Source organism: Prunus dulcis, chromosome 3 (genome assembly GCF_902201215.1).
Source record: "Prunus dulcis chromosome 3, ALMONDv2, whole genome shotgun sequence".
NCBI lineage: Eukaryota > Viridiplantae > Streptophyta > Magnoliopsida > Rosales > Rosaceae > Prunus > Prunus dulcis.
The window spans coordinates 17599199-17614016 of NC_047652.1; the positions used below are offsets into that span (position 1 = coordinate 17599199).

The 14818-nt window shown below is 38.7% G+C and overlaps 3 protein-coding genes across 6 annotated transcripts; 2 read left to right on the forward strand and 1 right to left on the reverse strand.

The window, feature by feature from the left end:
* The first annotated feature begins 440 nt into the window (after positions 1 to 440).
* Positions 441 to 3502, forward strand: LOC117621431 (transmembrane 9 superfamily member 12). The gene is made up of 2 exons (XM_034351900.1): positions 441 to 691; positions 1015 to 3502. The coding sequence occupies exon 2, from the start codon at positions 1099 to 1101 to the stop codon at positions 3076 to 3078; it is 1980 nt and encodes a 659-aa protein (XP_034207791.1). The 5' UTR covers positions 441 to 691; positions 1015 to 1098; the 3' UTR covers positions 3079 to 3502.
* A 636-nt stretch (positions 3503 to 4138) lies between these two features.
* Positions 4139 to 6671, reverse strand: LOC117620601 (protein PHR1-LIKE 2-like). Of its 2 annotated transcripts, XM_034350720.1 has the most exons (7): positions 6330 to 6670; positions 5852 to 6243; positions 5674 to 5750; positions 5530 to 5584; positions 5179 to 5245; positions 4976 to 5048; positions 4139 to 4822 (listed from the first exon to the last, which is right to left on the reverse strand). In XM_034350720.1, exons 2-7 carry the CDS (start codon positions 6237 to 6239, stop codon positions 4370 to 4372), a joined length of 1113 nt encoding a protein of 370 aa, XP_034206611.1. In that variant the 5' UTR covers positions 6240 to 6243; positions 6330 to 6670; the 3' UTR covers positions 4139 to 4369. The 2 variants fall into 2 exon arrangements, with proteins under 2 accessions (XP_034206611.1, XP_034206612.1); XM_034350721.1 differs by having other exon boundaries at positions 5852 to 6671.
* A 1137-nt stretch (positions 6672 to 7808) lies between these two features.
* On the forward strand, positions 7809 to 14719 carry LOC117623566. 3 transcript variants are annotated; one of them, XM_034354591.1, is made up of 22 exons: positions 7809 to 7900; positions 8041 to 8571; positions 8684 to 8958; positions 9087 to 9176; positions 9472 to 9606; positions 9710 to 9831; positions 10106 to 10270; positions 10524 to 10638; positions 10843 to 10948; positions 11051 to 11161; positions 11241 to 11404; positions 11509 to 11626; positions 11818 to 12042; positions 12146 to 12336; positions 12480 to 12647; positions 12808 to 12913; positions 13010 to 13147; positions 13236 to 13394; positions 13565 to 13774; positions 13856 to 14050; positions 14134 to 14205; positions 14375 to 14719. In XM_034354591.1, the coding sequence occupies exons 1-22, from the start codon at positions 7853 to 7855 to the stop codon at positions 14531 to 14533; spliced, it is 3603 nt and encodes a 1200-aa protein (XP_034210482.1). In that variant the 5' UTR covers positions 7809 to 7852; the 3' UTR covers positions 14534 to 14719. The 3 variants fall into 3 exon arrangements, with proteins under 3 accessions (XP_034210482.1, XP_034210484.1, XP_034210483.1); XM_034354593.1 differs by having other exon boundaries at positions 10533 to 10638; XM_034354592.1 differs by having other exon boundaries at positions 8687 to 8958.
* The last annotated feature ends 99 nt before the right edge of the window (positions 14720 to 14818 follow it).

Here is a 14818-nt window from a genome sequence, read left to right on the forward strand (position 1 = left end):
GTTAATCACATTTTTCACAAAAATGACATTCATGTCAGACTGATGTATGCAAATGGGGTCTCTTTTACTTATTTCCATACCATAAATCTTTATTTTCTAATGGCTTCTTGATGACATGTTCATTACCAAGATTACTTTATAAGCATGTAATTATGACAAAAATTAAGTTTCATATAACAAAATATTTCTAACCACTATAATCATGATAACAATGCACTTATTTTACCATAAAGCATTATAAAGTCGTCTCAGATCTCAATCAGTCAAGCTCATTAAAAATAAATAAAATAAATAAATAAAATAAATAAAATGAAAATCACACACCCAGATATTCAAGATCGAATCTAAGTTTTCCTTTCTTGACCAAAAAAAATAAATAAATAAATAAAAAAAATAAATAAATAAATCTAAGTTTTCCTTTAAAAAAAAATCCAATGTAACTTTAGTGGGCTGGGGCCCAACCTACTTCACAATACCAATATGAGCGCGTAGAGAATTAAGTTATTCTCATCTCCTTTCGCACCATTTTTCCGAAGAAAGCAGAGTTAGTTCCTTCATGCCTTCTATAATCTGTTTGCTCTAATGGGAGCAGCATAAAATTTTAAAAGAAGGGGACGCTGAGATTTTGAGCTTCGCTCTCACGCACACAGCCTTCAGCATCCCTTCGAAGTTTTGCTCCAGATCTATTACGGTGCGTCTTCAATTTTCTCACATCTTCCATGGCATGTTTGAAATCTATAATTCCAAGTTGTAATATTTGAATTCATGGATCTGCTTCTGTTTTTTGTTTTTTGTTTGTTTTTAATAGTCGGATCTGATTGAGTGAGTATATGCTTGTTTATGCTCTGTTATTAGTGGATCTGATGCGGTTGGAGAGTAGAAATCAAACAATAAACAACTTCATGCTCTAATTTGTTAACCCAAATGGTTATTTTGCTAATCCAGCTCAAAAATTCATTCTTTATTGTTGGCTGATACTGGGTTTTTTTGTATTTTTTTTGAAACTTCGTGTAGATTTATTGTTGAATGCATCTGTAAGACTAGCGTAGATCTACTGCTTACTCCAACCTCTGGTGAGTGCTATTTTTCTCGATTTCGATGGCGATATCGAATCCGAGAGTGACCTATATCAAATGGACTTTGCTTGTTTTGGCTCTATTTGCGCACAGCTGTAATGGGTTTTATCTGCCGGGAAGCTACATGCATACATATTCCAAAGCGCAAGAAATCGTTACCAAAGTTAACTCCTTAACTTCTATAGAGACTGAGCTGCCCTTCAGCTACTACAGTCTCCCTTATTGCAAACCCCCTGAAGGTATCAAGAAAAGCGCTGAGAATCTCGGGGAACTCCTCATGGGAGATGAGATCGAGAATTCCGCTTACCGATTTAAAATGAATGTCAATAAAACTCTTTACCTATGTACCACACACCCTTTGACTGAGCACGACGTAAAGCTGCTGAAACAAAGAACCCGTGATCTGTATCAGGTCAACATGATCCTTGATAATTTGCCGGCGATGAGATATGCTTACCAAAATGGGGTTAAGATTCAGTGGACTGGGTTTCCTGTTGGGTACACTCCACCCAACAGTAAAGATGATTACATAATCAATCACCTGAAGTTCAGGGTTTTGATTCACGAGTATGAAGGGAGTGGTGTGCAGATAATTGGGACTGGGGAAGAAGGTCCAGGTGTCATTTCCGAAGCTGAAAAGAAAAAGGCATCTGGGTTTGAGATTGTTGGCTTTGAGGTTTACCCGTGTAGCATTAAATACGACCCTGACACCATGAAGAAAAAGTCCATGTACCAAAGTATCCCAGATGTAAATTGCCCCTCAGAGCTTGAAAAGTCTCAAATAATAAGGGAGCAAGAGAGAGTATCATTCACTTATCAGGTTGAGTTTGTGAAAAGTGATATAAGATGGCCATCAAGGTGGGATGCTTATCTGAAGATGGAGGGGGCTCGTGTGCACTGGTTCTCTATCTTGAATTCATTAATGGTGATCTTTTTCCTCGCTGGTATTGTCTTTGTCATATTCCTAAGGACTGTGAGGAGGGATTTAACAAGATATGAAGAACTGGACAAAGAATCTCAAGCTCAGATGAATGAGGAGCTCTCTGGGTGGAAGCTTGTTGTGGGAGATGTGTTCAGAGAACCAGATTCTTCAAAGCTTCTTTGTGTTATGGTTGGAGATGGGGTTCAGATTACAGGGATGGCAGTTGTCACTATCATTTTTGCAGCATTTGGTTTCATGTCGCCAGCTTCACGAGGAATGCTATTGACAGGAATGATCATTCTATATCTTTTCCTTGGGATTATTGCCGGTTATGTTGCTGTCCGTATGTGGAGAACCATAAAGGGAACTTCCGAAGGGTGGAGATCAGTTTCCTGGTTTGTGGCATGCTTCTTTCCTGGAATCGTCTTTCTTATCCTTACGGTACTGAACTTCATTCTATGGGGCAGCAATAGTACTGGTGCTCTTCCCATTTCCTTGTTTTTTGTACTCTTGTCCCTCTGGTTCTGCATTTCAGTGCCTCTCACTCTTCTCGGAGGTTTCTTAGGCACACGAGCTGAGGCAATTCAATATCCTGTGAGAACCAACCAGATTCCAAGGGAAATTCCTGCGCGCAAATATCCATCATGGCTTCTTGTTCTTGGCTCTGGGACACTTCCATTTGGAACCCTCTTCATCGAACTTTTCTTCATCCTTTCTAGCATCTGGCTTGGGAGGTTCTATTATGTCTTTGGTTTCCTGCTTATAGTGCTTCTGTTGTTGGTTATTGTTTGTGCTGAAGTTTCAGTGGTTCTCACCTACATGCATCTTTGTGTGGAGGATTGGAGGTGGTGGTGGAAGGCTTTCTTTGCTTCAGGTTCTGTTTCCCTTTATGTGTTCCTGTACTCCATCAATTACTTGGTATTTGACCTGCAGAGTTTGAGTGGGCCTGTGTCGGCTATCCTTTACCTTGGTTATTCATTGATCATGGCAACTGCAATCATGTTGTCAACTGGCACAATTGGCTTTCTCATGTCTTTCTACTTTGTTCATTACCTCTTCTCATCTGTAAAGATCGATTAAAAGTGTTGGCTGGAATTCTTCATCAAACAGTTGGGAAATGAGTCTGCAATGAAGGAAGAAGTATTTTTGGTTATTCATTTTAGTCTTTACTTGGTTGCATTGAAAGCTGATTGTATTGCAGCATCTCAAGAGGCTCTCTGATTATATGGCAAGAAGACCTATTTCTGTTTGCTGCCTTGCTTGTGATATGATCAGCGGCAGATTCTCCTTTCACCCCACACATATCCGATTTGGTTTCTTACCGCTTCACTAGTGTTGCGCTTTACTTTAGTTTAATCACATTCTACTAGAAAGTTGTAATTCGTGGACCTTCAGTCCTTGTATTATCTTTTATTTCGTATCTGAATAGAAAGGTGAATTGGATAATTCTTTCGAATCCCAACAACCGGTTTGATTTTGTGCTGGTAAAATTTTAAATTTGATAAACCTCTTTAATGTTTCCTTGTGGGATTTAATTCAGTTGAACTTTTGTTTTGTTTTAGTCGGAGGCTGAATTACAGGCTCCTACGGTCCCACTGTTCATTGGTTAGTGAAGCTTGCCACCTTCAGGAGAGATTTTTGGTTGTCACCACCTTTATATAATCATGTGTCTATAGCTTTCATCTCCATGGTTGTATACAACTGGTGATAGGGTGGATTTCAACAACGTTAGAGCCAAGAAGTCCATGGTTTGAGGGTGGGCACAATTTCGAGTCAACTTGGTCGAATCGTCCAACCCGGTCATAGTGGGTTGGGTTGGATTAAAATTGAGCGCGTCTTGAATTCAAAAAATCATAAACCGCTATGTACGGGTTAGAACCAATAATTTGAACCAAAACTTAAAAGTAGGCTTCATTTTGAATTAACTTGATCGAACTGCTAAATCTGATCACAAAAAGTTTGGATTGGGTTGAGTTAGCCTAATAATGAGTTGGTCTTGGATCTAAGAAATCATAAATAGCTATATATCGAGTTGAGTTACGGATTGAGAATAAAACCGACCCAACTTAACTCATGCCCACACCTATGGTTAGGAAAGATTTTTGAGTGTCACCGGTATATATCCATGCCCAAAACTCCATGATTGACTCCATAGTCCATAGTAACAAAGCACCTTGAATACATTCAAGAGTGTGCCATGAGCAGTCAAAAAAAGAAATAACCACTAGCAACAAGCAGAACTAAGCTGCCAAAGTTTTATACCAGAAAAAAAATCTTAAATTATGAAACTCCACAAGCAAACAACATAAAGGTGGTTTTGTTCGTTCATCCAGAGTGCCTTAGCACACCATGTTGATGTGGGTTGATGAAATTAAGTTCTATGACTGGAGGTTCCCATTTCAGCAGTATCCAAAACCAAGTAAGCTTCTGCAGGGTCATTATCCAAACTCTGCTCCATTATCTTGTCATCGTCAGCCAGAATTTGGAAATCTTCCACAGATGAATTTTCTGAATTTCCATGTGAGATCAGGTGGCCTTCAGTTTCGTGATAAGCTTCCCTCTGAGCTTCAAACCCACCAAGTTGGTCTTCAAGACTAAGCTGCATGCTGGTTTCCTTAGTTAGGTCATATGCAAGGAATTGATCTTTCTGAGATATTATTGACACCATAGTTCCTAAACCAGCTACATCCTTCCGAAATACGCCTGCAGAGTCTACTGCAACACTTCCAAGAAACTGATCAGCAAGCTTTTTACATGCATTATCTAGTGCATAATCCATATATCTTCGTTGGGCATCCTGACGCAATTTTAATCGCTTCTCAGCCTGCAAAATTATGTAGTGAGGATAAGTTTCATCAGGTACTTTACCCCTTTGTGTTTTTCTTGCAACATGCCATCAAAAAACTAAAGAATAAAGAATAAGGTTCGTATTTATCAGCTTAAGCTCCCAAGTCAATTTCCAAACTTGAAAACTTGCCTCAATTTGCAGACCAAGTTTTTCTTCAACTTCCGCCTGGGTTAGAGCCTTCTTTATTAGTTTAGAAGAATGCCTAAGTATGGAGACACATCACACACAAACAAAAAATCACAGCCTTTAGCAGATAATGCACTTGAAAATGGAATTGTAATTCTGAAGAAAGACATGTTTAGTGGAGATAAAAGGAGCAGAGCAAATCATACTTTTTCTGGGATAGCAATGAGCACAAGGAAGTGCTACTAACGCTTCTGCCTTCGAAGTCCTGTGAAACTGAGGTCTCTTTCATTTAGTGGTACTAAAAATCTAAAGTCAGCTCAAAAACATGATATTTTATTCACAATTCACAAGTTAGTTTTTCATCACTACATCAGTTGTTTAACTACTTTCTCTCTCTCTCTCTCTCTCTCACCCTCACCTCCCCCTCCCCCCTCCCCCTCTCTCTCTCTTTTATTTTTGGGTTTTACTTTCCTGCTCAATTTTTTCTTCAGTTATTTACAAAAGAACTCGTTTAGAGGTATGTTTTTACATTTGCTTAGTTTTGATCAAGAACTTACAAGTTTCCGGAACCTCCTTCCACTCCTTCACCGAGTACTTTCCAAGTCTGTATTTCTGCAATATGATTACACATCAATGATCAAACACTTAACAACAAGAATTTCTCCTTAAATAACATCAATTAGTGAATGGATCAAACAGACCTGGAGGTGGCTCTTCAAGTGGTAAAGAGTTATTCCCTTGACACCCATTTTCTGCAGAAGCTTTTTCGGAGTTGCCTCTGCAAATGTGACATGTGACATGTTCAGATGACTGAAAACAAGATACTATATATGTGTATACATATATATACAACAAAGCCAAGGGAGATGGGTTGCTTACTATGGGGGCCACCAAGCTGATTGATAGCATCAACAAAGCAGGCATGAAGGTGAGGAGTCCATCGAAGGCGAGGTTTGAAGTTCGAACTCAGAACCGAAGGCGTTTGAAGATCATGAGAAAGGTCCTCTTCTTCTTCTTCTTCTTCCTCCTCCTCCTCCTCTTCACCCTCAACAACAACACTGTCATCACTCTGTGTGACAGTGGGAGTTGGGGGTCCTTGAAAATCTTGCTCATCATCACCAAAATAATCAAAACCACAACCAACCATCCTTTCTTTTTCTTCTTCTTCTTCCTGAGGCTGAAGAGCAGCAGCCCGCAGAAGCTGACTATTATATGTGTGATTTGGAACACCACTTCCTCCTCCTCCTTCTCCTCCTCTATGAAACATCTACCTACAAACCCAGATAGAAGAAAAACAGATAAGAAAACTTACAAACACAAAATCCCAACAACCAGATAAAGCCCGAAAAACACAAACTGATGAGGCTGGACTGGTTTGAACTTTGAACAGCTAGCTCTTTCTCTGTTATTTCCTTCCACACAACAACCAGGTGAAAAAACCCAGGTTTAGGGCCTTGCAGCACAGAATTGGAGGTCTACACAGATGATCATGATTTACATGAGAAGCAGCACAGCAGAGGCCAATGCCAGCAGGGCTTGCCAGAGATGAGAATAGCAGAGAGGCCTTTGATTTCTACTGCATGAGAGGAGAAACGTGGAAGCCCCTACTTAGTTAGTTTCCTGTAATTAATTGTCTTCACCTTCTTCATTTCTCCTCCCAAGAATTTAATGCCAAACTGTTCTCTGGTTTTCAGGCATGGCTTGCTTTTCAGCTCTCTGTTTGTTTTGCTCATTTAGTGTTGGTTGGTGCACAGCAGTTATTATGATGCACTTAATGTTTTTATTTTCTTTCTTTGCTGACAACCTCATTCATTGAGAAGAATTTACATAATTTTCTAGGATACAAGATAAGAGAAACTACAATGGTGGAATGTAAAGGGGGTGTATATAATTTACACCATGGATGTATAAGGGTGTATATATTTCGGAGGTGTAAAAAGATGTAAATGTGGTTTTACACTCTCGAATTTACACATAGAAGAACATGTAAATGTGGCTCCATGGTGCTCTATCCTCAACCCAAATTCCAAACTAATATTCCAATAATAATAAAAATTCCAATTAGTGAGCAGTATGGTTGCAAATCTCTTGTGGAACAGGCAAAGGGTTGAAAAAGCTCCCATTGCAAATCTCATGTTCTTTCTGGATCCATGTGGGCATAGATAGAGTGAAGGTAAAGGGTCCGGTCTTCAAGTTCAGGTCAATGTGATGGTGATCTTATTAAAATAAAATAAAATAGTTTTGATTATTTAATTTTGAGGAGCCTTCTCCATTGTGTAATGAATACAGCAAATTACAGCACTCCCCAAAAAGCTTCCATCACTCCTTATCCTTAAAGAAGAGTGCAAATAACAATAATATTTTAACTTGTGTTTATTTGCATTTCCCCCACTCATTTTCTCTTATTTTCTGAAAAAAAAAAAAAAAATCTTTAAGTTGTTTATTTCTTCAAAAATCTGGCAAAATGTAACGGTTCATTTTCCTCTTAAAAAACAATATTTAGAGAGGAATTATTATTTCTTCAACTAAAATCTAGAAATTCAAAAATAATCGCCAGATTCTGCTTAAATGAATCATATTTTTTGTTCTTAAAATTGTTGGATTGTGACATGAGGAAAAGTCCCCCTTCTATATTCCTAGAAAAAATAAAAGAAGAAAAAGGCCCCTTTTCTATGTTTGAAAAACATTTAAAAAGTCTAACTAGCCGTTGGCAGCCGACATCCCCACATCTGCACCGCCGACCTACGAGCTCTTTCTCTCTCTTCTTCTTCTTCCACCATCTCAGCTCTCTCAACCTTCCTTCTTCAACAAAGCCTCTCTCTCTCTCTCTCTCTCTCTCTCTCTCTCTCTCTCTCTCTCTCTCGCCCAAAACCCTGCAAAATGTTCACCGAAGGCCTCGACGAAAATGCAATCAAGTGGATCAAACAGGTACCCAAATCCCAAAAGCTCTTAACTTTTCAAAAACCATATACATAATTCATCTTTGCGAATCTAAAAACGCATGTTGAATCTGCGTGTTCATGTGTATTTAAGCTCTTTATGGATTTCAATTGAATACCCTGCTGCAGGGATCAGAGGCTGAGCTACTTGAACAACAACAGCAACAACAACAAACACCACAAGCTATTCGATCGCCTCTCTCAGAGAAACTCACTTCGGAACCGTACCCAAAATCGCCTCTGCGCTTCAGCTCCAACAGTGGAAGCCATGTTCTGCCTCCACTCAAGTTCCACGCTGGCCTCCTCGCACCTCAAAGCTTGGTAGCTTCTTGTCTAAGCAGCGACACTGATAATGAATATGATGATAACGAGAGTGTAGCTTCAGTTTCTGATGATGGTTCAGCTGCCAATTACTTCGATGAAGAGACAAAACCGATGGAGCAGTACTATGAAGAAGAAGAGATGTTTGGTTACAAGAACAAGTCTAGCACAGGGTTGAATAGAGGGTTGTTGAAGGAGGGTCTGAGGATTGAATTGCCTGGAAATTGCAGGAGATTTACGGATGGTGAGGTGGGTTTCAAGAATAGATGTGCCCCGAAGACTTCGACACCATGTGCTGGCAATCAGCTTCTGAAAAGGGCTCAACTTCGTAATTTCAATGTAGGCCTTGATGCTGGTCTTTTTAGTTATAACTCTTGAGTTATTTTTTTTGTAGTGGGTAAGACCGTAAGTGTTTGTTTGTGATTTTGAATCTTGGTTGGTGATTGTTTAGCAGGGTACTACCCCAAGTGGTGATGAATGTAGTATGCTCAGAGATTCAGCAGACTTGGGAACTCCAAGTGCGCCTCCCATTTTTGAAATTGCAAGGGACGAGAAGGGCTTTGAGGTTGAGAGTCAAGGTCAAGAAGCTTGTCAAAGGTTGACAGAGAGCAATGGAGCTGAAAATTGGACTTGCCCATCAAGGGGATCAATGGGTTTTGATGGGAGTGTAGACGCTTTAGCAGATTTGGATACTAGTTCTTTCAAAGCTTCTGAACTTGGTGACAGGTATTGCAAAAAGAGCTGTTTGCTCCTTGTTTTAGTATTTTTTTTGTGAACTGTGACTTTCACTTGATTTCTTTTGTTTCTTTCTTGTGTTTTTGATAATTCGCATAATTTAACATTGTCTTCTGCAGAGCCAACAAAAGCATAGATGGAGAGACAGAAACAAGAATCCCTTCTTTGCAAGCCAGCCAATTAGACCATTCAGCTTATTATAATACCAGGTGCATCCAATGTTGAATTTCATATAAAGTCAGATACTTGTTTACTGCTACTTTGGTTTTAGTGGAGTTTTATTGCTTTATCAGTAAGAACTTAACTGTGTTTGCACTTCTACATTGAACAAGGAAAGAGTTGCCTTTCCAAAAATTTGATTATGATTTCAAATGTTTTATATATATTCGTACTGAGTAAAACCCAGTTAGATCCAAAAGATTCTGCACATATATTAGTTTTTTCTGAAATTTGAAAAACCATCTTTTTTCATTCTTTTTATGGCATCTCAATTTATCATTGCAGTGGCCAATATGCCTGGCAAACCTTGATCGCACACGAGGCATGTATACGCTTATGCCTACAAGCATGGGCAAGAGGCTGCACTGAGGCACCCGAATTTCTACGAGATGAGTGCCTGGCTCTTCGGAATGCCTTTGGGTTAGCTACCTTTTCCTAATGCTGGATACTTTATTTTTTGAAGTGCCATGGCTAGTTCTCAGGCTTTGAATGGGAATTTCAGATTTAAACTCTGATTATACAGGCTAAACACATTTTTGTTGCAACCCCGGGGTGTACAACCAGTAGAAGCAAAGACGAGTAGGAATGCAGACCAAATTTTTCCTCCGAAGGCAAAGAAGGTGGTTGGAAAGATAAGAGTTGAAGGTGCGATCTTCTAAATGATTTGACTTTATAAGTGAGATACTGACGAATGGGCTTGAAGTTACTTTCAGTTTAAGAAATTAACTGGAATTGAACTTCAAAACGCTCTTTTACCAAATTCAATTAATTGCTTTATATACAACTGTTTATGGAGGCCAAAAAGTATGAAAAGTAATAGATGGTTTCTATGCTAGCATTATTTAATCTTATCTTAGGATGTTAGGTTTATTTTGGACATTAAATTTCATAATTTAATGTGGTTTTTAAATGACGGCAGTGAGGAAACTTCGAGTAATACCAAGAAGGAAACTGAAGAGCACATATTCACAGAGAGGTGCAATGTACATACAAGCAGGGGCAGAATATGTCCGACATGTTTCATCACTAGTAAAAACTGGCATAAGTTCTTTAAAGTCGGCGTCATTATCAGTTACAACAGAAGGTTTGTGCTGTACAAAAACTCTGGTGTTGTTCTTAAATCAAATTTTCTCTGAATACTAAATATGAAGGCACCATCTACTCTATATATATATATATATATATATATATATATATATATTACAAGCCTAGAGCTTTTTTGTTATTGATTAAGATAAGCAGAATATATCTATGTAGCAACCCTTGGTGGATCTTTCGATGTCCTGTGATATGAATCCTGTGTTTCAATGGATGGATGATTGATAGTTATCTTTTAGTGTGTGCAGAGACACTTTCCTGCATATTCCAACTTAGTAGTGCCACTGAAGACACTGAAGTAGAGTCAAGTTCAGCAATTTGCTTGCGCCCCGGAAGTGGTGATTACCATGTGTTGTAAGTTTCTATTTTGATCTCATGTTGTAAGTTACATTTTGATCCTTCTATTTAATGGATATGCTGGTAATTTGCTTAGTACTGTCTGTGACATAATGTACCATACCAAAATGTATGTCAGCCCTTCAAGGGACATTGGTTACAGTTTGAGAATTATCTTATGTTAAAAGTGGAGAAGATCTCACACATTCCATGTAATTTCAGTTTCCCAGATAGTCAAGTGGATGCCCTGATGGTGGAAGTTCAAGACACGAAAAAATCAGTCCAAGGTCGAACCACAATTCCTATTTCATCCTTGACTGATACCACAGTATGCATCCTTCCCTATCATCCAATGTCAGATTTCCTAAAGGTGAACCAATACCTTTTTACCATCCACATGTTATTTGATGTGATTTTTGTGACTATGCAGAATGATAAAGTTCGGTGGTGGCCTTTATACCATGATGATCAAGAATGCATTGGGAAGATTCAGCTCAATATTGGTAGTACGATCACAAATGACGAAGCTAATCATATAAAGGTTTCATTTCTTCCAACTCAACCGATACCCATTATAACCGATACCCAGGTTCTCATCTATACTCTTTCACATGTTATAGAGTGGACCAGTTGCAGAGACTCTAGCCTATGATTTGTTGCTGGAGGCTGCTATGCGGGCACAAAACTTTCATTCCCGGAACTTATGGTTAAGTGGACCTTGGAAGTGGTTGTTGACCGAATTTGCAGACTACTATGAAGTTTCCAAGTCATACACAAAGTTGAGGTACTTAGCAAAAGTACATTTTGCCAAATTTAGTAACTAGAATTATTATGAAAAAATTTGTGATGGCTTGGCATCATATTCACTTCCCTTCGGTTTCTTTGTAGATATCTTTCACATGTCATGAATGTGGCAACTCCGACAAAGGATTGCTTGCAGCTTGTGAATGAATTACTTGTACCTATACTAAAGGCCAAGAGTGAAAAATGTTTGACGAGGCAGGAGGTATGGCTCTGCAAATGAGCAAGATTACATGATACTACAACAATTCTTGAACCAATTCTTTGTTTCTATCACTAGATTTAAAAGCTTTTTTTTAAAAAAAAAAATTTATAAATATTTTTTTTTGTGTGGTTATTTCCCTGTGGATCATAACTTCCTTTTCTTTTGTTGGCTTTGATCTTTCTTTCTTGCAGAAAAGTATACTGTTAGATTGTGAAACACAAATTGAAAGTCTTTTAGCAAATGTTTTTGAAAACTACAAATCATTAGATGAAGGCTCTACTACAGGGTTCGCAGTCTTGTTTGGTCCAACTCCAGAGTCTGCAGCGCCAGCTCTAGCTCCTGCTGTACAGGTCTACATTCTCCTTCATGATATCCTCACGCTAGATGCCCAAACTATGCTGCGCAACTATTTGCAGGTACATGAAAAATGTCAATTTATAACTTGGAGGCAGGCTTCTAGCCTTGTTTGTTTTTCACTTTGTTTTGATCGAGTATTTATTCAAATGCGTTTCTTAACAGACAGCGGCAAAAAAGAGGTACCGGAAACACACGCTGGAGACCGATGAGTTTGTGTCAACAAACTCTGAAGGTTTCCTTATGGACTCCATATCCATCTCAACAGCATATTTGAAAATGAAGAATTTGTGTATAAATATACAAAGGGAAATTCAGGCAGACATCAAGATCCACAATCAGCATGTACTCCCCAGGTACAGGCCTTTCTTTTTCGTCCCTAATGTTGCTGACTCATGTACAATATTATAGTTGGATCCAATATCATAAAGTTTTTGAGTGTGAACTTCCTAATTTTGATTATTTCATATGTATACTGACAAATGTTACCTAATTCCAGTTCAATTGACCTCTCGAATATAGCTGCTGCTATTTACAGCACTGAGTTGTGCAACAGGCTTCGAGCTTTCCTTGCTGCCTTGCCTCCGTCTGGTCCACAGCCACATGTAAATGAGCTTTTAATTGCAATTGCTGAATTTGAAAGGAACCTTGAATCATGGAATATCAGGTCAGTGAAAGAAATTTGGACCAAAATCCCTAGCATTAAATAAAGTTTTGTGATTTGATTTTCTAGAATGAAATGGTGCCCTGAGAAAGTTGCAATAAATGGTAGCAACGAAGTTTCTGTTATTTTGTAGAGTTCTGATTTCATGTTTTATTTACTTCAGTCCAGTGCAGGGAGGCGTAGACTCAAAGAATCTGTTTCACAATTATATAATGGTCTGGGTACAGGATATGCAACTTAACTTACTTGAACTTTGCAAGGCAGAAAAGGTATCCTCTCTTCAGGAGCTTTTTGTGTATTCCCCTCTCCTCTCTCCCTCCATTGAGGAATTGTGTTTAACCAAGTAGCTCTAAATAATAATGCAGGTGCCATGGTCTGGGGTGTCAACAAATCATTCCACCTCTCCATTTGCTGAGGAAATGTATGAGAACATTAGAGAGACCCTTATACAATATGAAGTGGTACTCAATCGATGGCCCCAATACTCATTGATTTTGGAACAGGTGAGTTCTCATCTCATTTCATGCCTATAGTTTTTGTCAAAGAGCTACCCTATACATTCATCTAAGCTATCTTATTGGTTCTGTGCAGGCTGTTGCCAATATCGAAAGAGCAATCATAAAAGCACTGGAGAAGCAATATAATGATATCTTGACTCCATTGAAAGATGGTATCCAAAAGAGGCTCAATATGCAGGTCCAGAAGCTGACAAGACGACAATCAATGGCAATCTACGCTGTTCCTAATCAAGTGAGTAACCCACTTACAAATATTTCCTATGGGACCTAAACATGGTATCAGATTTATCCACTGGCATCTGATACTGGAATATAATCAAATCTAATCTGTCACTCATTCACACACAGACAAAATTATGTGTCACAATTCTATATATTAATAAGTTTCTATATCTTTCCCAGCTCGGAATTTTTTTAAACACCCTGAAGAGAATTCTTGATGTCCTTCATTGTAAAGTAGAAGACATCTTAAAGCCTTGGGCTTCCTATCTTCCTGACATGGGAGATAACAAGAAGTCGTTGTTCGGGGAGCAGATGAATGGAATCACTGTCCTCTTGAGGACAAAATACAAAAATTACCTGCAGGCAACAGTAGGGAAGCTCATTAGCAATGTACGGCTGCTAACAATTTAATATATCCTTGTCATTTGCAATGTAAGGCTCATTAACAGTTCTCATAAATGATTGTTTCAGGTACAAGCTAACCGTAACACAAGGCTCAAAAGGATTCTAGAGGAAACAAAGGAAGAAGATGGAGAGGCTGAGGTCCGTGAAAGAATGCATGCACTGAGTTCACAGCTAGTAGACTCCATCTCCAACTTGCATGAGGTTTTTACAAGTAAAATATTTATTGCAATTTGTCGTGGATTCTGGGATAGAATGGGACAGGTAAATAGAGAGAACTGTATTTCACACAACCATTACTTTTTAAATCTTCTTAATTCTGATGCATTACAATTCTTTTGTACTAGATCGTTTTGAAATTCCTTGAAGGCAGGAAGGAAAACCGAGTCTGGTATAACGCATCTTATTATGCTCTTGGGGTAAGTAGCTTCAGATTGAGGGCTGCCTCAATCCAAGTATCCAACCTTGTAACCACATTTGAACTTCGATGAAATAATTAGGTGCTTAAGGCCAGATGCATTGTTTGGGGTTGTCTCTGGTGGATGCTGCCTACTGCATGCTTCTAACTTCACTATGTTTTGTCTGTAGATATTGGACGATACCTTTGCTTCCCAAATGCAGCGATTACAAGGCAATGCTCTGCAAGAGAAAGATCTTGAGCCCCCTCGTTCAGTGATCGAAGCCCGATCAATTCTTTGCAGGGATACAGAAAATGCTACAGATGCATCTACCTACTTCTATGTTTAGCAGGATGCTTAAGCTAGTGCCAGATTTCCCATGTTCATCTTGGAGTTCATCAGTATTGTCAATATTTGCAGCGCATATGTATAGTGGACATGTTCTATAATATTCATTATTTCTTATTCATTCTGTAATATAACTTGGTATTAATTTTCTCCATATCAATAAAGCAATATAATTTCCTTCTGCCTTGTTCTTCATTTTTCTTCAATTACCACTGGTCCCTTGAGATTACAACCATGCTAAAGGCAGGAAAAAAGCATTACGCTGGACTTGGGTGCCACAACTTAA